Source organism: Panthera tigris, chromosome C2 (assembly GCF_018350195.1).
Source record: "Panthera tigris isolate Pti1 chromosome C2, P.tigris_Pti1_mat1.1, whole genome shotgun sequence".
In the NCBI taxonomy this organism is placed as follows: Eukaryota; Metazoa; Chordata; class Mammalia; order Carnivora; family Felidae; genus Panthera; species Panthera tigris.
Genome location: NC_056668.1, coordinates 13193235 through 13221001, shown reverse-complemented (window position 1 = coordinate 13221001; position 27767 = coordinate 13193235). Strand labels below are relative to the sequence as shown.

At 38.7% G+C, this 27767-nt stretch overlaps 1 protein-coding gene across 6 annotated transcripts in view; it reads right to left on the bottom strand.

Moving 5' to 3' along the window:
• The window catches only part of SCAF4 (SR-related CTD associated factor 4), a 59940-nt gene extending 33403 nt beyond the window's left edge, over nucleotides 1–26537 (bottom strand). For 3 of the 6 annotated variants that reach the window (XM_042957073.1, XM_042957078.1, XM_042957074.1), the window contains exons 1-4: nucleotides 26092–26537; nucleotides 3707–3790; nucleotides 2500–2544; nucleotides 588–749 (exon numbers count right to left, since the gene is read on the bottom strand). In XM_042957073.1, coding sequence (XP_042813007.1) covers nucleotides 588–749; nucleotides 2500–2544; nucleotides 3707–3790; nucleotides 26092–26121 — 321 coding nt within the window. In that variant the 5' untranslated portion in view covers nucleotides 26122–26537. Of the gene's footprint in view, nucleotides 1–587; nucleotides 750–2499; nucleotides 2545–3706; nucleotides 3791–7913; nucleotides 10042–11699; nucleotides 11885–26091 lie in introns of those variants that run through there. The other 3 variants (XM_042957076.1, XM_042957075.1, XM_042957077.1) reach the window with 3 other exon arrangements.
• Between the last annotated feature and the right edge of the window lie 1230 nt (nucleotides 26538–27767).

Below are 27767 nucleotides of genomic sequence, written 5' to 3'. Positions count from 1 at the left end.
TATCTACAACACTCAAATTTATATACTATTTACTGTAAATGTCCTCATTCTTCATTATTCTGAGTAGATTTAGCAGTGTATTTCTCCCACCTACTGGGAGTTCTACTATAAATGTCTGTAAAGTTTTTCTACCTTTCAACAGTACATAGTAAAATCAGCTATAAATACAAGGAATGAAATACTGTAGTCTGATTGCTAATGAATACCATTTATGCTCTAGCATCTCTACAGGCAGGAGAAAGCCATCAATGATTGGTCCCTTTCTTCTGCAATAAGCAACAATATGAGAGGAGTACTGCCTTCCTCCACTGTAGAATTTATCACTCAACTACAAGTAAATCTTTCCAACAATGTCTTCTTTAAAGTAAGATGGTGGTCCTTTTTCAACAGTACAACATTCCTGAAGAACTTCACAAGAAATTAGATTAAACATGAGATGACCACAACAGGAAACACTGGATTTTGTTTCAAGTTCAGAGACCACCACATAATTCTAATAGTACAGTACATTTCAAATACATAATATAAACAGATTCAAATAAATATAGAAATAACAAGTTTTAACGTAAAAATGATTTTTACTATACCTTATCTTCAGATGGACAAAGATATAAATATTGGAATGTGGCAGTTATGTTTTTAGAGAATCTTGGCCCAAAAACATCTTTATCAGTTCCAAACTGATGACGAGACTGTCGCACAATTGAGTCAATTACATATAATCCTGGAACCTTGTACTCTGGTTTACACTACAAAGGTAAAAATGTAAAGTCAATACAAGAAAAGCAAAATCACAATTTGACACGCATTTATCTCCCTTTCATAGAATTCTATATATCCAATGAGTGTTTCTATTTAGAAAGCGCCTGAATATTTAGCTCTTATTGGCTAGCTTGTCAAAGTTCACAAACCCATACAGAACAATCAATTATCTTGATACTTCAAATCCCCAATAATTTACATTGCCCTCTGATCCTTCTATCTCCCCACAATTTCCTGGAATCAACATTACTTTACCAATCCCTAAGCCACTTCCATACAAATCCACTTATTATGATACCTCCTACACCAACTTATCCTGATTAAAAAATAATTTTTGCCTTTTGAAATTATCAAAAAGATAATTTTAATAGCATCAATTTTAATTCTACTAAAGCATAGTACCAGCGAAAACAAAAGCTAAAAGGAGATACCATTTTTGTCTTATCAAATCAACAAGAAAAGAGACATTTATATACATTTCTGGTGGCACAATCTTTCTGGAAGATGATTTAGCAATAAAAGCAAAGCCTTATTTGATCCAACCATTCTACGTCTAGAAATTTACCATAAGGAAAACAATTAAGATGCATCTAATTTTCTCTTTAAGGACAGCCACTGAAGTGAAAGTCTAACAACACAGAACCAGCTGGATAAACTTTGGAAACAATCATGTGATGGAATACTCTACAGATGTTTATGATAAATTTAGTGGGGAAAAACAGGTTATCAATGTCACCATTTTCCCTTTTATGAATGTACATGTACACAATTAAAAAATGAGTAGATCCAGATATAAATATCAAAGTCATTTGGGGTGGTGGCATGCAGGTAATTTTAATTTTTTTCTCTTTTACTTATTTACACTTTGATGTGCTACTATAAAAACTTCTACTGGCCATTTTTTTGATCTACTGGGACTCTAATTCTCATCTCTTAGCTAGTATTCAAAGGCCATGGATCAAAGACAATGCCACACACATTTATTAGTATATACCACATGATACAGCTCCAGGTTGGGGAAGAAGACAGAGAGGTTTAAGTATCCGTTCTCAGTCCTCTGGTGAGACAGATGTGTGCTAATCACATGGTTATAAAACCAGATACAACTGTGAAACTGAAAAATGATTTAATTATGACAGAAGCAGAAAAAAATTAGAAAGAAAAACTTTACAAAGTGATTTCATTTGAAATACTCCAGGATTAGTTAAATGTCAACAAAGCAGACAGGGCAAACAGCAGGGGAGGAATGTCAGGGAAGCATCCAGCACAGTACAAAAGACTGGCTGAGTACCTACCTCACACTCAGTGCTCAGTCAACAGTACTGCTATAAATTTGGTTTTGTTTTGTTTAAAAACAAACTCAAGCCTAGTGACAACTTTTTTTTGTAGAGTGGGTTTAAAAGCAAGCATCCAGGGGCGCCTGGGTGGCTCAGTCGGTTAAGCATCCGACTTCAGCTCAGGTCATGTTCTCACAGTCCATGAGTTTGAGCCCCACGTCGGGCTCTGTGCTGACAGCTCAGAGCCTGGAGCCTGCTTTGGATCCTGTGTCTCCCTTTCTCTCTGCCCCTCCCCTGCTCATGCCCTATCTCCCTCTGTCTCAAAAATAAATAAAAACATTAAAAAAATTTTAAAAAATAAAAAATAAAAAAAATAAAAGCAAGCATCCATATTACAATGAAAAAAGTAAATTACAAATACTGATAACTAAAATGAGGTAATAATGAAATGAATAGTTACCTTTTTGATGAACTTTTCTACTATTTGAACTACATGCTTATAAAGCTGAAAAGAATTAGAAGAAAATTACTATAGTCTACATATTTCCACATTTTCAGTAATATTATTAGAAAATACTTGAAACCTTAAAATTTGCAAAATCTGAATAATTTTCAAGATAATAGTGAGTGAACCATGAGACATAATCCTTAGTCAACAAGTGAATATAAATCAGAGAGAAATTAAGTAAAACAGAAACTACTAGGGTGCCTGGCTGGCTCAGTCAGCTGACCGTCCGACTCTGGATTTAGGCCCAGGTCATCATCTCATGGTTAGTGGGATTAAGCTCCTCGTCTGACTCTGCGCTGATAAGGGAGAGCCTATTTGGGTCTCTCTCTGCCCCTCCCCTACTCACACACTCTCTTTCCAAATATATAAACAAACATGAAATAAATAAATAACACAGAAACTACACCCCCCTCCCTTGGAAAAGAAGTTCCTTTTCTTAGATTTTTAATCAATAAGCCTTAATAAAGCAGTATATCAAGCAACTTTATGAGGGATAAGAACAGTGTAATAAAATAACAGAAACACCTTTGATTCTACTCTCCATTTCAGTTAATTCAACTTTCTGAGTCAGTCTCTCTCTCTCTCTCACACACACATACACAGGCAACTATGTGAGGCAACGGACGTGCTAATTAGCTTGACTGTGTTAACCATTTCATAATGTATGTATGTATCAAACTATCATGTTCCTCTTTTCTTTTTAATGTTAAACAATTTTGAGAGAAAGAGAGAGAATCCCAAAAAAATCACTCAGTGCAGAGCCTGACGCAGGGCTCGATCTCACAAATGTGAGATCATGACCCAAGCCAAAATCAAGAGTCAAGTGCTGAACCAACTGAGCCACCCAGGAGCCCCAAACCATCATGTTCTGTTCTGTTCAATTCTATTCTTAAATATATTCGATTTTATTTGTCAATTATACCTCAACAAAGCTTGAAACAATATAAAGGGGAGATACTATAGAACAAAAGGAAAAAAGCAGGTTTTGAAATAATATGTTACAACGCAAATACACTGTACTTTATTATCATACACCTTCAGCAAAAGCTAGTTACTGCTCTCTGATTCAGGCCTAAACTAACAGGTTGAATTCTCATGTTTAACAATATTTTCAAAATTTCCAAAAACATTTTTCAAATTAAATATATTTTATTCTTACCTTAATAGCTTTAATAGCAGCTTTAGTGATAAGAATCATCTTGGCTCGAGAGATGGGAGGTTTCATATCCATAAGTGAAAAGAGCTTAAAAAAAAAAATAATAATTTAAAAATTAAAGGTAAAGTTAGAAGTCAATTCCCAGTTCTACAAAGACACTGTAATTTATTAACTAAAAGAATAACAAACTTTTGAAACTAAGTTTAAGATTTTAGCTAGTAAAGAAAATCCAAGCACTTTTCTATATAACCTGCATCACCACTAAGAAAATACAGTGGGGAAACAATATTAAACATTAGCAAAGAAGAAAAAAAAAAAAACATGAAGAAATTTACAAAATCTGTAACTAAAATAATTACAAAGTTTTGCTGAAGAACTCAAAAATGATTTGAACAGAAACATACCATGTTCCTGGACTGAAAGCTATAGTCTGACTCAATATTTAATGCAAACCTTACTGAGATTTTAGAGAACTTTAAATAATTCTAAGGTTCCTTTGGAGAAAGATTCATTAAATCAGGAAGACATTTAAAATCCTGGAATTCACAATTTCTTGGATTAGTCAGGAATGGCACCATAAATGGCACCATACTGAACAAATCCCATGACAGTAAATCCAACATTCAGGTGCTCCCCATGAGATTTAACCACCCATGTATACTCCTTCCCCCCAAAGTTTAAATCGAACCAAGACATAATGAGAGCCCACAGAGGGTTATAAAGACAAAACCCTGACACGAAGAAGCTTATATCTAGCTTCTTAAATTCTTCTTCTGCTTTGTTTGTCTGTTTGTTTGTTTGTTTGTTTAATCATGGGCAAAACACTCACTTAGGACTTCTAAAAACATATTTTGAAGTAAGTTTCAGGGATTTATATGAATCATATTTCCTTCCATTTTCATCTAAATAATGTTGATATTTCAAATATGGAATCTCTAAAGACACAGACCTTTACTAGACCACTAAGAAGCTAACCTAAAGGACAAAGTCTCTCTTCATACGGTAAACAGTCCTACCTGGTAGGGTATCCTAAAAATTCAGAGAATTTTCACAGCTTTTCAAAACTACAGACACAAAGGGACTACAGGTAACAGTAATATTAGAAAAGGTATGGAATGACAGATACAATCAATACAAGAACCAGACTTAAGACTTAAAACTCTGGTTTAAGCAGAGAAAGAATTTTTCCATAAGCAGTATTAAGATACAGAAAATAGGAGAAATGCAAAGACATTAAGAAAGGAATTTTGTTTTCAAAAAAGTGGTTCTCTAAATAAGGTCATGATTCTTTATTATTTACCAATGTAATAAAAATTATCCTTGAGAACAATGCTAACAGAAAACAATTAGAAAGGAGACAGTAATCTTTGAGATTATATAAACTAATGAGAAATTAAAAAAAAAATAAAAGATAATGTAAAGTAGGACAACTTAAATGCAAATTCTAAAAACGTAGGGCACCTGGGTGGTTCAGTCTGTTAAGTGTCTGACTCTGGGTCAGGTCATGATCTCAGCCCTGCACTGGGCTCTAGGCTGTCAGCCCAGAGCCGCTTCAGATCCTCAATCTCCATCTTTTTCTGCCCCTCCCCCACTTGCACACCCATCTCTCAAAAATAAAACATTAAAAAAAGTTCTAAAAACGTGAATGTAAAATTCTAAAAATTTTTAAAATGAAATATATAGCATGCATTTATAAAGGATATATTCTGACCATTTATGAGTTAAAAAACTTTGAAGAATTAAGACAATTTATTATTACTGTTGTCCTATTTCCTTCTCTGTACCTTAAAGCAAAGAAAAGGAACGCAAAAAAGTTTATATATGGATCTTAAGAAAGAACAACAGTGAAAACTACTTCTCTGGTAATTAAAAGCTTGTAGAATCATATTTTCATGAAGCCTGAGCCAAAGCTAATATTCATTTAATGTACTGAATAGCACTTCTTATTTCAGCAGTAAGCAACTTGCCATAGAAAAAAACTCAGCCAACAGAGCACACAAGACAGATCAGTGTACCTTTTGATAAAATGCTCCATAATCTATATTTAAATTATAACTTGTTAAAAAAAATTAAAATACTATATCATAAAGTAGTATAACCATTCAAGCAAAAGACCAGCAAGAGAACCTCAAGTGCTATCCATTATCTAAGAGACAGTGAAAAAGGTATTATGTTAATACATTTCAGGAAGAAAAGATGACTTGGGAAGAGGGAACCAACATTTGTGAACTACTATGTATAAGGAAGATTTAAGTTTAGTGGTACATAAATTCATCTAGTTTCACATTAACAACTAACAGATTCTCTTATACCTGTTTTGAGATGATACTCAAAAGGGTTACATCTGTTTTGGATGATGCCCAGGGAATGGGTGTGAACTAAAATTTATAGATTTCATAGCTCACAATTCCCAATAGCATACTCATACCCTTAATAAAATGGTGCTTATTGATTAAATACATACCACATCATTAAGTATGATGGGGAACACAGACAAAATATCAAACACGCATTTATGCCTGTCTATATGCATTGTTTTGACTCAGGAGTAATGATGAAACACATTGAATTTAAATTCCGGATGCCTACTGAAATTCAGGCAGACATGAGAATACGGATCTGGAACACAAAAGATCCAGGCTAGAAACTGGAAAGTCATAGAATCAAAGCCATGAGTATGGGTGAGGAGAAATGTGTAGTTAAGAAGACAACCAAGAACATATAAGCTAAGGTATACCAAAAATTCCTGTGTGGTACAAAGAAAGGGGTTGCAAAAATGAACACCAGGACAAACGCCAAAAATTAAAGGCATTTGGCAAGGTCAACTGGTATTAAGAGGTACAAACCAAACCTTGTTCAGTTTGACTATGAGGTGGCTGAACAGATATGTTTCTGAAAGTGATTTCGAAGTCCAACTGGTAAAGTGGCAGGTGAGGAGGCAGAAATGCAGTTTTGGATCATTTTTCACTAATGTAATGAATCTCTGAGAGCTCAGAAATAGCAAATTAAGTGTCTCATACACAGAGGAGGCAGAGCCCTGTTTCAGTGCTTTACAGATGACCACCCTTAAGTATCTCTTATTTGTGAGCACTGTAATCCTTCTATAACATTTAAGTTTCTTTTTAGATGCTCTTTCCTTTACAAATGCCTTTCTTAAACCTTAAAGCTGTACAATTGTATTTATATAATTTATGAAGAAAAACACTACAGGCAGATATAGAAGTTTCAAAACTGGAGGTTTAAAAATTACCTTTTAAATGCTCAGTGAATGTTAGCAATATTTTATTGACTTCTTCAAAGCACAAATTTATCCATCAGTCTACCTTTTTTTTTTTTTTTTTTTTTGAGACAGAGCGTAAGGAGGGGAGGGGCAGAAAGAGAGGGGCACAGAGGATCTGAGGCAAAGTCTGTTGACAGCAAACAGACTAATGTGAGGCTTGAACTCACAACTGTGAGATCATGACCTGAGCTGAAGTTGGACACTTAACCAACTGAGCCACCCAGACACCCCTTCAGTCTCTACTTTTGCAAAGCAAAAAGGTCCCTAGTATCCAGATCAATGCCTTCATTGGAAAAAGAGACTCAGAAATTATGCTGAAATTGATAGACTTTACTGTAACTATGAACACTGGCACTATGTATTTAAATAGAAACACCAATAGCCTTTATGATAGTTAAATATTGTAGTTCCATTTTACAGAGGAGAACACTGAGGCACAAAAGTTCAAGAATAGCTAGAAGTCATAAAGCTAATTAAGTGGTAAATTCAGTCTGTGGTCTACCACTGCCCGAAGCTCAAGTTCTTTCCAATAACTACCTAAGAATAAGCAAATTATTTAATTAATACTATAATACATTACCCCAGTGGAATGAACAATACACAGATATTAAAGATGATAAACACTGTATGACTAAAAAAATATACATATACACACATGCATGCATGGAGACCCAAATGAGAAAGTAGACAAAAATATAATTGTTATGAGGAGTTGGACTCAAAAATTTTTTAGTAACAAAAAAAAAGTGACCTAGAGATAAAGGGATGTGCCCAGACAAGCAATAAGAGGCAATGTACTGTCCTTAACTGGATCTAGAGCGAAGCTGAAATTGAATAATCTTAGAAAAGAAAGAGTTAACTGAATGTTGGCTGAGGAATCTCTCAGAAGTACACAAACTTGTGCTGACCTAAGACTCAGATTATACTTACTGAATGAATTTTTAAAAACAATAAATTTCTGTTTAAGTAATGATCAGAACATAAGATCAATAATCAACTGTCTGGGAAATCCTGGCTCCACCACTTGCTATAAGAAGTTGTTCCTTCATCTGTAAAATGAAAATAATAGCCTCTACATTTAGAGAAGTTTAACACAAACAACACATTTAAAAAGCACTTAATGCAGCACCTAGCACAAAGTAAATACAAATAGATGTTACCTATTATTACCACCACATATAATTTGGTTGAAAGGAGAAAAGAATCCTGGAGATAATCCAAAGTAGTGTTTTTCAAACTGTGGGTTGAAGTACATTAGAACAGAAATATAAACAATGGATGTGACATAACTTTTTTAGTGGAACAGAGTAAAAAATACAATAGCATTGTACACAGCAAAGGTAGGTACTATTTGGTGAAACTTCTTAGTTTTGTGTGTGCCCAAACACCTGACTCTACGTAAAATTTCAAGTCTTACCATGGGAGTGACAGTCAAAAAATGTGAAAGGCAAGGACTCAGAGAAAAATTATTTTGTTTTCAAATGAGGAAAATAAAGCCCAAACTAACTGCTGTAACCTTTCAATAATAAACAGATTCCTTAAACCACGAACACATTTCTTACAAACTGCAGGAAAACAGCATCATCAAGTTAGAAAAAAAATTTCATATTTTTCAATCAAGTTTAGAATATGCAGTATATTCAGAGTAGAAACAAGGGTAGAGATAATTCAGGCTCTAGTTATTTCTGACCAACATCCAGTCTCAGCCTACAAGCCTCAAGAAAAAAAATCTATTGGCTGTATATAAAAGGCTGAGAACCATAAAATTCAGTACAACTCCAACAAACTACTAGCGAAAAAGAAAAAAATCAGACGTTGTGGTATTCTGGAAAGAGTCAGAAAGACCTGGTTTTGATTCTGGGTCCAGCCATGTAACACAATTCTGGGCAGATTACGTAACCTCTGTAGGGCGCAGCGTCCTCCTATGTAAAAACGACATGGTGGTTATCTACTTCAGAGGTTTCAGTGAGAACTGAATTAGTTCTTGCACATGGAATGACTAGTGTTATCACCTGCAACAGGGCAGGTGCTCAATAAATATTACTAGGAGCAGCACTCTCCCTACTATTACAGCCTATATTCACAATTAATGTAATCTGTCAATGAAAACAACTATGTCAAAGCAGCCAGAGGAAACCATGCAATTCTCTAATATAAAATAGCAGAAGCAGTAGGCCAATAAATGTACAAGACCCCCTTGGAAGGCATCAGTCGGAAAAAAATACGTGCCAACAACAGACTGAGTTTGGCTTTTTGCCCTGTCACTAGCTAAATGACTATAAAAAATATAAATGTGAATATAGTCTTGTAACATGCCTGATAAAGTAGTCTACAAATTATTAAGAATCATTCATCAAAAACTCTTATTTCAATAAAGAATAGTTTCAGGAGAAGGTAAAGAATAAGAATATTTGGCCTGTGACACCTGTAGAATTCAGTTTGAGGTAGTCAAAGTAACAAGATATTCTGCTATTCACTAACAGTATAAACTTTGACAAATTTAGTTAACTTCTTTAAACTTCAAGGATTTTTAAACATGAAAAGGGGGATTAATAGTATACATTACATCTTATAAGGCTGTTAGGATTAAATGAGATAACATACAGACATCTCAACCTAGTAACTGACACATAAGTAGCTCACTAAATAAAGCTATACAATGTCTGAGAATCTTTGCATCTACGATTGCATTTAGAGAAAACTTCTCTGTAGTGACAGTACAGTAGTATCAAAGACTCTTAAAGCTGTATAGCACCTTAGTATCTAATCCAGTACTCACACCGAACTTAGAACCACTTTTATAGTACGTCTGCAGCTCCCGCCTAGTGACATAAGGCTTAATAACTCATAACTAATCAGCTCCAGTGGTTACAAAAGCCTCCTGTGAACTAACCCTGAATCTCCCTTCTGATACCTTCCCTCTCCTGTTCCAATTCTGCACAATATTTATCTCTCTCATGATAAACTATTCGAAGATAACTAAACCGACTTCCCTTCCACCTATCTTCTTCAACTATTAAATGGTATTTCTTGATCTATTCTGGCTCTTTTTTTTTTTTTTTAAATATTTATTTTGAGGGCAAGCAAGAGCGAGCGAGCGAGCAAGCACACAGGGGAGGGGCCGAGAGAGAGGAAGAAGAGAATCCCAAGCAGGTTCAGCGAGGTCTCACGACCCTGGGGTCATGACCTGAGCTGCAATCAAGAGTTGGATGCTTAACCGACTGAGCCACCCAGGCGCCCCCTGGCTAATTTCTTTTAAGTATGATACCACCAAATGGACATCGTCCAGATATATTACTGTGTTAATGGAATCTAGTGTATTTTCTTAGTTTCCTATTTCTGCAAAAACACATTACCACAAACTTAGTAGCATAAAAGCAACACAAATGCCTCTTGCAGTTTTGGAGGTCAGAATCTCTAGTCTGAATTGAGGTGATAGCAGGGCTACATTCCTTCTGGAGGCTCTCGGGCAGAATCTATTCCTTGGCTTTTCCAGCTTCTACAGGGTGCCTACGTAGACTCCTTTGGCTTACGGTCTCCTCCTCCATCTTCAAAGACAACGGGGTGGCATCTTCCATCCTCCCTGACCTCTGTGTTTGTTGTCACATCACTTTCTGATTCTCCTCCCTCTTTTGTGTAAGGACCCTTGGGATTACATTGGGCTCATCTAGATAATTCAGGATAATTCACCCATCCTAATGGGTTCTTAACCTAATCAAATCTTCAAAGTCTCTTGTAAGGCAACATATTAACAGGTTCCAGGATTCTAAAGGGGGGGGGCTTATTTATGATCTCCAAAACAGCAGTGCTTAATCCATTAACTCACATCTATAATCAACCAAAACCCTCAAACTGTTTCCAATGGAATCTCTCTCAAAACTAGATCTTCATGTTGACTTTATGTTGGTTTTGGACAGTCCTTTCAATCTACTCAGGCCATCTGGAAATAATTTTCTGCCACTTCATGTAGTAGCTACTCCAATCAGCTCGTAAATTTCATTAACGTGCTTTATATGCCTTCCTCCAACTCAATGTTTTTAAAAATAAGAACAGGACCTACTTGTGGGATGACCCTGATATTCCCTGGACACTGCCAGTCAGCTAAAATTCATTTAACAACACTCCATCCTGTCTATATTTTTCTAATTTATTCATAATGAAATCATGACAAATATCTTTCTGAAATATTTGGTTTACAGTCCTCACTACACAAAACACACTTCACAAAAGAAAAAAGATTAATGTATTCTGCTCTGAATTGTTAGTGAATCTGTTCTGACTCCTAGACTAGAAATTTCTAGTTGTTCATAAAACAAACTAACAACCATCACAGATGAAAGTTACTGGCATTGAGTCTACAATTTCTGGAATATGCCTTTTCCTATTTTTTTAAAAAGATCTGTCAAAGCAGTAAAAGAATCAGAAGATCATTCTAGTCTAAGTAATTCTTCTAACCTTAAATCCCTCAATGTTTTCCTTAGGAATCATTCAATGGCATACTTACCACTACCTTGTCTCCCCTAAACTTTAAAATACTTGCTTTCCTAACATTTATTTATTTTATAATGAATTATATCGATTATACATGTAGTATTCCTTCCTTCCTATTATCACCTCCAAGATGACAAATTTTGCCTTAAGCTCCTGTTATTAACACTTAACTACAAACTTTAAAGAAAAATATGAATGCTTTCAAAAGGAAACACGTACACTTACAGTTACAGGCTAGTATTCAAATCTTCCTCCTGATGCAGATATCAAAGCATTTAATTCTAGTCTTTCTTCCTCTTCATTCGACTCAATGTATCAGACACACACGAGCTTCAACCAAATCAAGTGAACTCCAACATAACTTGAATGTTTATTAGTAACATAGAAACACTTTACAGAAGTACACATCAAATTTCCTAACAGAAGATAATTAGGAGAAAAAAAAAAAACTTTAAAATCCTCTTTTCTGCAAAGATGCTTTGTCTATCTAATTACAGCCTGAAGATAACTCTGTAAAAAAAATTCTTACTGCTGGAACAATTAGGAAAGGGATAGTTTACAGTTCCTTTTCACTTGGCATTTCACTTTATGCCTTTATATACACTTTACCAAATGTTTGTTGGAACTAATAATTTCGTAATACTGGGTAATTCAGGGGCGCTTGGGTGGCTCAGTGGATTAATTATCTGACTCTTGGTTTTGGCTCAGGTCATGATCTCACAGTTTGTGGGTCTGAGCCCCATATCAGGCTCCGTGCTGACAATGTGGAGCTCACTTGGGATTCTCTCTCTCCCCCTCTCCTGCTCTCTCTCTCAAAAGCAAATAAATAAACTTAAAAAAAAAAAATACTGGGCAATTCAACATGATGGGGGAGGAGTTGGGAGGTACAGAGGGTTGCAAAACAACCACACATTAAACAATGCCATTCTGCCAACTATGCCATTCTACCTGAAAGCAGAACACGTACAAGATGGTGAAATTGAAAAATATGTACAGGAAAGTAACTCAATTAACAAAGAAAACCCCAATAGCTGATTAATAAATACAGAAAAAAAGTTCAACCTTACCAATAATCAAAGAAGTACAAACTAAAACAAAGAGACACAATTCTTCAATTATCTAACTGGCACAAAGGTAGATCAGCATCAAGCAAAGCAGGCACTGCCCTCTGCTGATGAGACCTAATTGGTGAGCTTTAATTCCAGAAGGAAATTTAAACCTATGTACCAAGAACTAAAAAATGTCAGTATCTTTTAAACTAAGAATTCCACTTCTAGAAGTTTATCTAAAACAATAATCATTTGCACTCAAATCTTCCATGATTTGAAAATTAGAAAAAATATTAATGGTATTCAGTGGGATATTTTCTTTTATTTCCTAAACTTATATACTTGTATTAATATTAAAATTGAAATACTCAAACCCACTGACTTAAAAATGAAAAACTTTGTATGAAACAAAGTTTCTCAACTTTTGATTATAAATATAAGTAAATAAATAGAACCATCATTATCAGATACAGCTTATTCATTGCTTAAACCTTGTCTTTGAAATTAACACTTATATTCAAGTCAATGGCTTGTAAATCTTTAATAAAATTTTTCAAAATTATTAAAATATTTAAAAATAAATTTTAAATTTGTTCCTTTAAATCTTTATAATAACGGATACCTTGTGGATACAAAACCCAAATTTAAGAAATCACTGTCTTTAATATAGATTTTGTTGACCTTTGTGCATTAAACAAAGTATCCCTTTGGGGTACCTTGGTGGCTCAGTCGGTTGAGTGTCCAACTTCGCTCAGGTCATGATCTCACAGCTCGTGAGTTCGAGCCCCGCGTCAGGCTCTGTGCTGACAGCTCGGAGCCTGGAGCCTGCTTCACATTGTGTCTCTCTCTGCACCAACCCACTCCCATTCTGTCTCTGTCTCTCTCAAAAATAAACAAACATTAAAGAAAGTATCTCTTTAATTACTGACATACACTTCACTGCCAAGCAAATTGTATTTACTTTCTATAAAGTCAAAAGTCCTTTGAAACCCAAATGATTAACCAATTTTCCACTTCCTTAGAGGAAAGTATACAGACAAGACAGTCTGGCATTAATATGAAATATTCTTAAGATGGAGCAAACTTACAAGGCTTTATTTTTTTTTTTTAATGTTTTATTTATTTTTGAGAGAGAGAGAGACAGACGGACAGACAGACCGCAAGTAGGGGAGGGGTAGACAGCAAGAGGGAGACACAATCCAAAGCAGGCTCCAGGCTCTGAGCTGTCAGCAAAGAGCCCAACGCGGGGCTTGAACTCATGAACCAGTGAGATCATGACCTGAGCCAAAGTCGGACACTTAACCAACCGACTGAGCCACCCAGGCGCCCCTACAAGGCTTTTTAAAACAAAGAGTCAGGAAAAAGAAACTACTGTCTCCCTGTTCCTACTGAGCAGTCTTTCATTTGACTTAAACACTACAAAATAGTTCCACTGATTTCTCTATAAAATTCACTCTTCAGATTTCTCATGATTCCTATCCAGATATTTTTACAAGTAACAATGCTGCACAAAGTATTCTCAAGTTAAAAAAAATTTTCATACTTTTCCTACATTGCTTTATCTTACTACATCCTACATCCTCCTACAAACACTCCAGCTTTTCTCCTAGTTCCAGAATTTAGAGAAATGCACTACAAAATACACATGTAAGTGCAAATGAAAACTGTTAACATTAAATACAAAACCACTTTTGATTTAACTACTTATATTTCTAAGTGAATTAAGAAAACAGCATATAGCAAACAGTTTAAGCTTCATATGTTTTATTCCCCACTTTTTAATTCTATCACCCGCCCCTATTTGTTAATATTTCCTGCTGGCAGAACAGATTTTCTAAGCAGTTAATTTCTGACAACTTATTCTATACAATATGCCCTAATTTATTATTCTTCGTTTAAGACTAACTCTCCTACAATTTCCAAGGGTCCACCTTTCACTCAAACTTTTAAGTTTTAAGTTGGTCGGCTGGCCAGCCAGCCAACCAGCCACTCAAACTTTTCACTTTACAACCAAAGCTGCCTCTCTTTAGCAGGGCTTTTAACCCATTCAGTTCCAGCTTAGGACAACCGGTCATTTTTTTTTAGTCCTTACCTACATTTTGGTTCACTGAACTGCAATCAATCCTCCACTTCTTCCTTTTCACTTGACCAAGAAACAGCCAGGTGGCAATTTTGGGAAATGGCAAATATTTTATCCATGGCACTGCTCTATTTTACTAGCACCAATGCCAGATTTCAAAATTACTTTTACTGTGCCTCACTAGTGAACTTTATGTCTTCCCTCCCAAAATTGGCCAGAAAACATTTTTGTGAATTAAGTATTTCCTCCTAGACTTCAATAGAAGAAATAAAACTTGGTTCCTGGATATAAAATCATTTGATTAGAAGAAAAAATAAAAATTACCCATACTTTATATATTTTATTTATTTATAATCAGTTATTTCCACAAAGTTGTCATGACTAGATTTATGCACAAGCATGGGACTAAAATTAAAAATTAAAAATGTTAGCATTTATAAAATCCCCAAACCAATTTAAAATTTAAATAGTGATTATAAATTAGTAAAAGAAACATACATGTCTAAAAGCATATCTTAAATTTTAAACATGGATCATCTATGGATGACTTAAAAACTTACCAAACTTCATTATTCTTAAATTTTTACAAATCCTTCCAAAAGTATACATTATAGTACACTCACTACCATGCTTCAAATGTACAAAAGCTGTTTAGCGAGCCCTCTCCCCTCATAAACACTCCAGTAGACAAAAATTAGCTGCTCAAAAGCCTTCAGAGTAGCCAGGTGGGACTATGGGCTGAGCTCAGATGGGTACTTCAGTACTCGGTCAAATCTCAGAATTGCCATTCTATACGGTGTGACCGTGGTCAATTCACACCATCTCTTCAGTTTCCTTACCTTTAAAATGGAAAGAATGCAAAGATACCCATATACAACTCCTAACCCATTAGCTGACATCTGGCTGGTAGTTAATGGGCAAATGCAGGAATCATTTCCTGTCCTTCCTGTGAACTGTTCCCACTGGATAACTTCTTAAAAGAGCATGTAAAAACTAAACATATCTTATAAAACAAACTTAGGATTCAAGATCAACAACATAATTTACAGAGGCACTCAGTAGCTAAAAAATATTGTTTTCAATTGAGAAAAAATCAGATCAAGCAACAAAACAATGAAAATGGGTTAAAAACTAACATCTTTCTATTTTTTAAAACAGGTCTGAGATATGATTCATATACTATAAAGCTCACTCCTTTAAAGTATTCAGTGGTTTTTACTATATTCCAGAGTTGGGCAACCATTAGCACTATTTTGTTTTAGAGTACTTTAATCCCCTCCAAAAAACTCCATATTCATTCCTCCCCACCACCAACAAATTTTAATCTACTATCTCTATGAGTTTGCCTATTTTAAAAAATTTTTTAAATGTTTATTAATTGGGGGGAGGGGGCCAAGCAGAAAGAGAAGGAGACACAGATTCGAAGCAGGCTCCAGGCTCTGAGCTATCAGCACAGACACGGGGCTCGAACTCATGACCTGAGCTGAAGTCAGACACTTAACTGAGTCACCCAGGCACCCCATGCCTATTCTTGACATTAAACAATAATAAAGGCCTTTATTAAGATTCAAACATATCTCCAATGAACCCCAAAGTTGGCTGTCCTTTCCAAAGTGATTTACCATTCAGCACCTCTTAATTAAGGTGAACGAGGTGATACATGGCCATTAAAGTTTAGAGAGTATTTTATGTTTCCTCAAGGCTTAAAAGGTATATTGCTGTAAATTTTCCTATTATAGACTTTCTTTCAGCAGGGTCTTAGAATTCCACTTCAGCTAAAACTCAGCTCTGACAAAAGGAGGAAATAAAGTGGAATACTCATGATAAAATGAAAAAAGATATATTAAAAATTTTGCAGAGGAAGACTTTATATAGAGGTGGTCAACTATTGGTCTTTCAGGTAACAGCAGGACAATGGGAGAAACCAATACAAGGCAACCAATAGTGGGTGAATTGTCTCTAAAGCCTCTAAATACAAAAACTGACTGAAATCATTTTACCATTACTAAACACTGGCAATTCTACATAACATCAGGGACAGAATATTTCTTCCCCTAAAATAAGTTGTTGACTGAGATGCTTAAGTTTAAATCTACTGCTGTGGTTACTGTTGAGTTTTAACAATATAGAAGCATCAAATCTGTACATTTTTATTATATTTCTTTTAATAAGCAATCTATTCTTAGTGGAAATTCATTAGGAAACCCTCCAGTTATGTGGTCAGTGCCCAAAACATGCAGATTCACCACAACTGTGAATTCACATTTGGAGAGTCACTACAAAGAAATTTCGTATAGCTTATGCTCAGGCTCAGTTTGTTTCTCCAATCCTGTGGTTCCTATATATGAGTGTGTGTTTAAAGATTAAAGAGTTACATTCAAAATAAGATAGCTGAGTGCAATTCTTCTTTCTTGAAATCCTTTTTTCTGGTATAAATATTTACTAATAGCCAGGATAGGCCCTGAACAAAGGTATAATGGAACATAAAGCTTGAAGATCCATGAACAAAAATCATGGAGGGGTCATTATTATGCAACAAAATATAAGGAAGCAGACATTTACACCTAATTTGAAGAATGTTTAATAGAAATCTATACTGAATTTTTTGGTGGAAATATTTTAGTGAAAAAAATTTTTTGACTGAGGAGACATTTCAAAGTCATTACAATCAATGCTGAAAAAAGACATGGGTACTACTGTGATTTCTAGAATGTATTGTGAAGTGGGTTTTTTTCTAAATTTGTACCAAAAGTGACTTATGTTTAAGACTCCCTAACTAGTGTATGTGTGTTGCTTTATGTACAACTTTTCGTAATTAAAACCAATAAAAAGTGTTCTTCATTCAATTATGGGTGAAGGTAAGATTGATGAATCTGGCTATAACTGTTTACTGAACACAAATATGTGAAGATCACCTTGACAGTCATTGGCAAATATGCAGAAATAAGGCTTGAAAGGAAACTGGAATATAATAGAAAGTCAATATTATGACAGACCAGTAAATAGGTAAGTTTTTCTACTTTTTCCCAAAAAAAGTGCTGATGCAATTTAAAAATATTAACTCCTTTTTTCCACTATAACATTTATTTGCAACTGGCATAAAGTTCAAGTTTCTTTTTTTGGCCAATCTCATGATTACTTCTGCATGAAGTAATTCTGTTGCAGAAAAAGTCTATATTAAAAAGAAAGAAAGAAAAATTGTGCTTTGGTGGCAAATAAGCAAGGCATGCCATTGTTCTATAGTTTCTTCCAACTAGGATTACTGACCCACGTGGATTTATACCAAATTCACCAATTATCCAAACAATGATAACAAACAATGATATCCAACAAATGATAACTCCGAGCGGAACTTGTATGGCTCTCTACTTTTCACTGAGCCCTGCCATCTCCCCAGCCCTGATGCCCAACTCCATCACAACCTTAGCGTGGGGGTGCCTGGATGGCTCAGTCAGTTAAGCATCTGGGTTCTTGATTTCGACACAGGTCATGATCTCATGGAGGCTACTTAAGATTCTCTCTCCCCCTTTCCCTCTGCTCCTCCCCCACACATGCTCGCTCTTTTTCAAAAACAAAAAACCATGGCATCTAACCTTTTTTTTTTTTTTTTTGGAATAATTTATTTTGAGGGAGGGGGAGAGAGAGAGAGAGAGAGTGCAGAAGCAGCAGAGAGAGGAAGACAGAGAATCCCAAGCAGGCTCCACACTGTCAGCACAGAGCCCAATGCAGGCTTGAACTCACAAACCATAAGATCATGACCTGAGCCACTGAGCTGACTGAGCCACTCAAGTGCCCTTTAGCTTCTAATTCCTAACTTCACTCCAGCGTTACAGTAGATTTCTTGCTGACTTCACTACTAACCTGCACCATGTGCTTCACTGGAATATCAAAGTTTCTATATTTTTCTATGCCTTCACAATCACCAATAAGGAGCTCTAGCTATAAAGCAATGAAATGTAATCAATAAACCATGAAAATATTTAACAGGACGAAGGTGACCAGGATATAATAAATTATAATATTGTTTGTGAAATCTTAATAGTTCTCAAAAAAAAAAAGTCGCTGACAGTGCACTTTTAATTACATGTAGTATTAGCAAAAATGCAAACATGTCTCTTCAAATCTAAGCTTTCTTTTTCTAAGTTTATTTATTTTGAGAGAGAGAGAGAGAGAGAGCGCAAGTGAGCGTGCACCTGCATTTGCACACAGTGGGCCAGGGGCAGAGAGGAAAGACAGAATCCTAACCAGGCTCGATGCCATCAGCGCAGAGCCCGATCCAATGTAGGGCTCAAACTCATGAACTGTGAGATCTCAGGAACTGTGAGATCATGACCTGACCCAAGATCAAGAGTCAGACGCTTAACCTACTGAGCCACCCACACACCGCCCCTCCCAAGTTTAACCTTTCAAGATATTTTTAAGGCCTAGTCCTAACACAAGCCTAACTACCACCAAATTCTCCCTTTTCCTGTTCCATCAAAATAGAATATTAATCAACCAATGTTACCAAAAATTTGAACTGGTAATAGGTAAGCTGCTTATTCTATATACCTGACAACATAGCATAGCTTGTTTTTAGCTCATTAAAGTTGTATGCTTGCGAGGTGGGCTAAAAAAAAAAAAAAAAAAAAAATTCAGCATATTATCTCAACAAACGTTATTTATAATATTAAAGGTTCATTGTTTATGTAACAACTTTGTTCCTACCATGTTATCAAGGTATATTTAAAATGAGATTTCAGTGTGTGCAGATATCTATAGAAACGTTACCTGGAATGCTGAAGTAAAGTATATTCACTTGTGCTCCATGGCAGAGAACCACCTACAATCTGTATCTGGTAAAAAAAAGCATTTCCCCACCCCTGCCAAATACCAACTACCATTTTGTCAACTTTCTGTCAGGAATTTGGTTTCACAAGACTTATAAGTCAACTTTTCCATCATTCCAAGTTCTCTCTGCTTCAGTTCCTTAATCATGTGTCCATGTCATTTTTAATGAAACAAAATACTAAGCAAAATTCTAGACTTTTAGGGCAGGGGATATTTTCAACAAGAACATCAGTGATAAATGCTGCAACAGAAAGCTCTGAAAAGCCAGCTTCCCTCCACGCACTATAAGGCCGGATTTTTACTGTTGTTGGAGATAAGCAACTCACTGAGGGTCAAGAAAGAGCAGAAGAATACAATGATAACTTTAATATCTAAAACTTGTGTGGTAATAGCATAACATGGTCAAATGAGGGAAGAGAAACCTCCAGTTTTACTTCAACTATTGCCCTGGTTCTCTGTATCTCTTCCACACAGTAAGAATCTTGTGTCAACTCTTTGTCCACTGCTTGAGATAAAACTCTCCAAGAAGAAAGGAACGATCAAAAACAACTAAAGACTAATATTACGGGTTAAAATGATAACAACAACAAGGTATCTTTATCATACGATTTAAATTCTGGAAGACAGAGGCACCTGAGTGGCTAAGCAGGTTAAGCATCCAACTTTGCCTCAGGTCACGTCTCACGGTTCGTGGGTTTGAGCCCCAACCCCACGTCAGGCTCTGTGCTCACAGCTCAGAGCCTGGAGCCTGCTTTGAATTCTGTCTCCCCCTCTCTCTCTGCCCCTCCCCCATTCCCACTCTGTCTCTCTCTCAAAAATAAACATCAAGAATAAAATTTTAATAAATAAATTCTGGGGTGCCTGGGTGGCTCAGTCAGTTAAGCGACCGACTTCAGCCCAGGTCATGATGTCGTGGTTCGTGGGGACAAGCCCCACATCGGACTCTGTGTTGACAGCTCAGAGCCTGGAACCTGCTTTGGATTCTGTGTCTCCCTCTCTCTGCCCCTCCCCCGCTCTCTCTCAAAAAATAAACATTAAGAAATACATACATACATACATACATAAATTCTGGGAAGACAAACACACCTAATAATTAATAGGTACAATACTCCATACACAAACTTTCCAGTGGGAAAAGGAAGGAGCGACAAGTTCCCCACTGAGATGTGGAACTCAACTCTTCCTTCAGGATAACATGGTGGTTCTAGACAGCCCAGTGAATAAGTGTACCAACATAAATTCATAAAGTATTCATATAGCTTAATTTGTCTGATCTTAAAAATGAATGTTAAAGTTCTCATATTTTCTTCCTGAATTCCCAACATATCGTTATATGCATACCACTTCAGTATCTCAATATCTCAGGGCTGTAGTTCTCTAAAAATAATCTGAGGATCCCTGGGGGTCTGAGTTCCTTTCAGTGGTCAAGGAGGTAAAAACTGGTTTCATTTTAATACTAAGACATTTCTTGCCCCTTTCATTCATTTTCTCACAAGTGTACCGCAAAAGTTTTCTAGAGGCTACCCTGACATGTGTAATTGCAAGAGATTGAACTTCTAAAGAAGTACATATGAGAACCCAGGTTTAAAAACCAAAGTTTAAATGAGATTTGCAAAAATGTAAAACAATGTCACTCTTCTCACTTTTGTTTCAGAAATGTTATTTTTCATTAAAAATGTTATTTTTGCTAACATCTAATGATTTGTTATATTTAATAAATGCATTTTTCAGATTAAATATCTAAAATGGTAAATACCTCCAAAATATATATGATATATCATCCACAAATATAAGAGTTCTCTGTGGTCCTTACCTTTTAAGAGCGAAAGAAGTCAAAATGCAAAGTTTGAGAATAGCTGCCCCAGAGAAACTCTTATACATGAAGACATGTTAAAGAAAGTTCACTGTCATGGGGCACCTGGATGGCTCAGTTGGTTAAGCGTCTGACTTCGGCTCAGGTCATGATCTCACGGTTTGTGAGTTGGAGCCCCGCGTCAGGCTCTGTGCTGACAGCTCAGAGCCTGGAGCCTGCTTCTGATTCTGTGTCTCCCTCTCTCTCTGCCCCTCCCCATTAATGCTCTGTCTGTCTCAGAAATAAATAAACATTAAAAAAAAAAAAAATTAAAAAAAAAGTTCACTGCCAGCAATGAGAAACAACTTGAATGTTCATCAACTGGGGAACTAGATAAATAAAATACAGTTTATTCAAATGACAGCATTCCCCCCCCCCCAGCAGTTAAAATGAAATCTTAATATATAATATTAGTAAAGTTTAAGGAAAAACACAAATATGTACAATATACCACTCAGGCATATCAAAACACAGAATATTACATATTGCTTATGTACCAGAGATTGATACTAAATTCACTTTGATTGCCTCTGGAGGAAGAAATGGCTTTAACTTGTAATATTTTAAAATTTAAATTAAAACCACTTATTAGGGCTCCTGGGTGGCTCAGTCAGTTGAGCATCTGACCCATGATTTCAGTTCAGGTCATGATTCCAGGGTCCTGGGACTAAGCCCTGCATCGGGCTCGGGCTCCGTGCTGAGCATGGAGCCTGCTTAAGATCTCTCTCTCCCTCTGCCCCTTCCCCAGGCTGGCTCCCCAGGCACATGTGCACACACACTCTCTCTCAAAAACAAAAAACAAAAAACCCCACAACACTTATAATATTAATATTTACAACTGTCCATTCTTACTGCTATATCTTCTCTGCACTTTTTAATACTTTAATTAAAAGTCTCAAAATCATAGGTGCTGTCAAAAAAAAAAAGTGTGAGGAGATCTACTCTTTTGGAATTAGACAAGACTGGTTAAAGGCTAAAATGTAATCAATAGATTTAAAAAATCCAATCCATAACTCTTATTCATTCAACAAACATACAACATACCAAACTCTTCACATTAAGGAGTATATAAGCATAGCAGAAAACAATGAAGTATCAGCTATAATTGGCCACTCACTTTTTTCACTTACCTTTTTTACAACCCCTACAAAGTGTCTCACCATAAAAGTCCTGTTTAGTGGGTGTCTTTAGTAACTTCATCTTTTATCTTCCTTCCTGTATCAGAGATACTGACCTCTTTTACCTGTGATCTGTACCCTTCCTTTTATCCACAATTTTGTTCTAAGCAAGCCCTCATGTTGCTTTAAACTATGCTTCTCTACACTTCCACTCTCCCAACATGCTCAAGCTTCTACTAGCATCTAAGAGACCAGGGCCTGAATGTCACTTATTAAGGCTAAAACCTCATATATGCTATATAAGCATACAAATGGCCCAGCACCAGTGCCTTCTATACTGTTAATTGCTCTTTCCCTTCATGTCCTTAAATCCCTCATAACCAAAATTCTAAAAGACTACATTTGTTTCCTTATCTCCATCACCATTCAACCTTAAACTTCAGATCCCATTACTCTCAAATTTTAGTTGCTTTTTTCTTAAGTCTTAACCTGTAACCTCTCCTCTGGTATTATACATATTATCTGTAGGCAGCAATTATGATGGGAAGATGTGCACTCAAATCCCAGCTCTGCCATTAGCTAACAGTATGCCCTTGGGCCAGTTATTATTTAACTTCTTTGAAAATCAGTTTCCTCATCTATAAATGGATGTCTGTGCAAAGCTGTGGGAATATTAAGTTAGATATGTATATATAAAATGCCTGATATGCCAGAGATGCTTATTAAATATTAATTCTTTTCTCTCCCCTCTCAATTTCCTCCAGGGCACATCTGAGAGTGACTTCCAGATGTCTCCCTCTGTTCATTGGTTGCTTCCAAGTTTGAGTCCTACATGCCCAACTGCTTGCCAGAAATTTCCACATGACTTTTCCACTCAATCTCATACCCAACCTGTTCAAAAACCAAACATATTTTCCCCTCCGCTAAGTATGCTTTTGACGATTGCTTGACTTGCGTTAGTAGCATCACCACTCTCCCAGCACCTAGAATGTTGGGGGCAAAAGGTGCTTATAAGCCTACGAGATGGCAAGGTCCACGGATTCCTCTGGCCCATATCCTTTTCCTGCTCTCCATGCCAAACTCTACTTAATTCGACCTTAGTCCTGAAAATGTCAATCTTCCTCAAATATCTGCCTTTATAACATACACTACAAATCAAGCAGTTTTCTTCATTGTATCACCACACTACTTAAAATCTTCAGTTTATCCACAGCCCCAAAATGGAATTCAAACACATTAGACGGACATGAAACTTGTCAGGCACCAAATTACTTTAACCATCTTTACTTTCCCGTAGCCTCTGGAACCAAACTACTATACTGTTCACTTATTCCTGAGCACTGTTGTCCCTCAATCACTACTTCCTACACCTTCTGAAATTCTGAAACTGACATCAACCTTTCCTTCCCAAGTCTTCACTTGCCATCCCACAGTACTTTTAAAGAGCCCCAAAGAAGCTGTTCTATCCCATATTAAAGTTATTTGCCAAAGTCTTGTGTTCTCTATTACATTAGGCTCCTAGGGGACAGAGATCCTTGGTAGTGCCACAGTATTTAGGACACAGCTTTTGTAGCTGAGCACGCACTCGAAAGTTTGTAAAATTAAGGTAAGATTGGGGAGATTTGAAATTACAGGAAACTAACCAATAACATTTCATGAATGGGGAGAAAAAACTGAGAAGCACTACAAATCAAACAGGCAGGCGCAAGACGATGGATTTTAAAATCAGACTAATTTCTCCAGAAGGAAGTTTCTTCAGAAGAAAGATGGAATTGGCAACACACACCTAACATAATGTAATTTGCAGTTCATGAAGACTAGGAATGGAAATAAAAATTGAGCTGAAAAATGTACCAAGATAGGAAAATTCTCATTTTGTATATTTTAAAAAGGTTAAAATACCATTTCCCTTTTTCAAAAAGGCAGTATCATACCTAATTTTGGTTTTTCAAAGTAAAAACTAATCACACTTTTCCAGAACTAACGTAAGATATTTTGCTTATTAATGTGCTCAATGTCAACTTCCATAATGCCTAACTCACAAGTACTTCCGAACTTAAGAATACTCTAAAAATCCCCCTTTTCGTTCATTAAAAAGAGTCCATAAGATTTTATCTGAGGAAATAAATATTTACATCTTTAAAAAACTGTTGTACCATTTATACAAATCCTCATGCATTCAACAAGTATTTGCCTCCTATGGTGAGGGGAGGAGCAAAGAATACAGACTCTCTGCCCTCATGGAGTCAACATTTCAGTGAATTTTGCCTTCAGGAAACCAAGTCAACTTGCAAACCTGAAATCTTTGGAGCAGCATCACAAATTCTCTAGCCATCAAATATTAGGAAATATTATTTCGTTATTTTGAAAATCATCACACTGTCCAACAGCAGTTGCCACTACAGTTAAGATATTTTTTGTACCCAACAGTTGAAGACAAATCATCTAGAGGATAATCTGTAAGGCAATGAAAGGTCCTAACTGCAGTGTTACTGGAGGGTCGCATATTACCGCACTGCAAATCTAGAAGAAAAGTTATCGCACCTTAATTCTGTTACAAGTGAAATTACAAAATCTTATCGTGAGATGCATCAAGTTTTCAATATATCAAGACATCTAGAGCTACAGTACTCCATCTGACTTTTTCAATGTCGGGTTCCTCTTTAGTGTTTGGAAAAGGAAAATAATCCAACTCAACACAAGACAACAGTTTCCATTCGGTAATTGTATTTTAAATTATCAATGGTCAAGTCCCCTCCCCCCAAACCGATTCTGATGAAGAGGGTGTGTGGACTCTACGCTCCAAAAACAGCACCTGGAACGGCTGGAGATAAAACTATAGAGCTTTAAGGCGGCAGGCAGCTTTGTTCCCGGTTTTGGGAGGTTTTCACATGTAAATGTTCCCCTAGAAGGGAGCCGAGGATTAACTACCTCGACCGGACTGCGAGGGTGGGAGACTAGAGGCCAAAGCCGGCTTTCTACCGGACTAAGGCGGGGCAAGTACTCTCCCATTCAACTTTTTAGGTGTCACGTTGGGGCCAAAGAGCCCATTACAAGGATTGTGTTCACCACTCGAAATCAGGAGCCACCCCTCTTCATTTGGGGACCCCAATTCCCAAGTGTGTGAATCTTGAGAGAGGGGGGATGAACACCCTCTCCGACTCCTCCTCGACCCGGGATCAGAGTCCAGTCGCCGCCGCGCTGGGGCCTGAGCAACAGGAGAGCGGAGGCCGCCGCTCCGCCAGCCCGGCGACCGGCAGATGCTCCCGCTCCCCCGCCCCCAACCCCACACGCCCGCCCGCGCTTCTTTCTTAGCCCCTTGCGGACGCCCGGCACTGCGAAGCCAATAACGGGCTGGGAGCAGAAAGCGAGAGCGCCGGGACCTGAAAGAGGGCGAAGTTGGAGGCACCAGCGCCGACGCGGGCTGGGGGAGGCCGGAAGGGGGCGAGGGGGGCAACCCGAGGTCGCTGCCCGGGGGTGGGCGATGGGGGAGGGGTGTGGGGTCGGTTCCCGTGGCCGCCGCGACCTCTCCCGGGCCGCAGGCCTCTCCGCGCAGGCCCCGCCGCCCCGGAACCCGGGCAGGAAGCGTCCCCACCCCGACCACAGCTTTAAACCTCCGGCGGCGGGAGAAACGGAGTCCCGGCTCCCGCGGCAGGCCCGGCACCCCCGCGCCCCGAGCACTCCTCACCTCCTGGTTGAAGGCGTTGACGGCGTCCATGTTCGCGCTGCGGCGGCGGCTGCTCCGGGCCCGCCGGTCACATAGACCTCGCGCCGCGGCGGAGCGGGGCCGGGGAACCGGCCGGGCCTGAGGGGCGGGGGGGGTGGGGGGGCGACGAGCGGCGGAGCCAGAGGCCGGGCAGGAAGAGGCTGCGGCCGAGGCGGCGGGGCGGGCGGCAGAGGCGGAGGGTGGCGGGCCCCCTCTCAGTCCCGTTCGGAGGATAAGGAAAAGGAGGCGGCGGCGGCGCTGGGCTCCAACATGTCCGTTTGGTGGTGGCGGCTGCGCTCTGCGTCTCGCTGACACGGCCCCCCGCGCCCTCACGCACTGGCCCACACTGGCCCGACCGGCGAGCGGGCGGGCCTCTCTCTCCCTCTCGCCAGCGGGATGGCGGCAGCGGCCCGAGTCCACGCCGCGCGGGGCACCCTGGGACGGCTCGGGCCTCCCAGCGCTTCCTGTGCCCGGCTCCCGCCCCGCCCCGCCCCGCCTCGGGCGCGCTGGCCCCGCCCCCGCCCCGCCTCCGCCCCGCGAACCGCGCGCCCGGCTGCTGGCGCGTGACGCCGGGACGCCGGGCGCTTTCCCGCCGGCGGTGGCGGCGGGCCCGGGAGACTGTTTGGCACTGAAGCTGGGCCCCGGCGAGGGCGCGGGAGAGCGCGGGATCCCAGAGTCGGGAAGCTGGCACCGAGAGGGCCAGCGCACACGCGCGCCCCTGCCCGACGCGGCGTTCGCGGGTGCGTTTTCGTGCCATTCTACCCATGCGGGCCCTGCACCCGGCCGCGGCTGGCGGGCGGACACAGACCCGCTAGCTTTCCGCTGGCTGGAACAAAGGGCTCAGGATTTAACCTCAGCCCGCTGAGCGTGCATTTGCAGGCGCCCGTTCAGCCTCTGCCTGCGCAGCCCTGTATCTGCTCTAACTGTGCGAGAGTGAAGCCCCGAGAACGACGTGCAGGCACTGGATATCTACGCAGGCCTGAAGGAGCCCTTGTTCAGCTTGTGCCGCGACAGGAGTGGATTCTCTAAGCCTTGATACCGATTCCCCAAACAAACGTTTCTTTTTTGGTGGAAACCCTTTGCTCTGGCTCACTTACCTTGAGTACCAACTGTCTGCTGGCCACTGAGCTAGGTTCTGGGGTTATGGAAATAAAAGGCAATTTTTCTGCCAGCAGACAACTCGGTTTAGTGGGGAGGACAGACACATGAGCAGATAAGAACTAAAACATGATAAGTATTAGGGAAGAGACCCAGGGGAACAAAAAAGAAAGCTATTCATCTGACTAGAAGTCCAGAAAGGCTTCTCAGAGGAAGTGGCACCCAAGCTACATCTGGAAACTGCAGCAGCGGTTGGAGAAGGCCCTGTGGACTGACTGAACCTGATGAATACTTTGACATCACCGAGGACCAGCTGGAGCTTAGGGAGTGGGGTGGACTGAGAGAGAGTGACTGAGACCAGGTCCTGAAGAGCCTCCGTGCCCTGCCGAGGAGTTTGGATTGTGTACCCGAGGCAGAAGGGAGACCTGGAAAGGTTTTAAGAGGAGGGTGGTGTCATGCAATGTGCTCTTTCAGAAGAAGGGTATAGAACAGCAAGGGTAGGGTCAGGGAAAGAATGGCTCTAAGTCCCAGAGGAGCCCAGGACTTAAGGCAATGGAGCC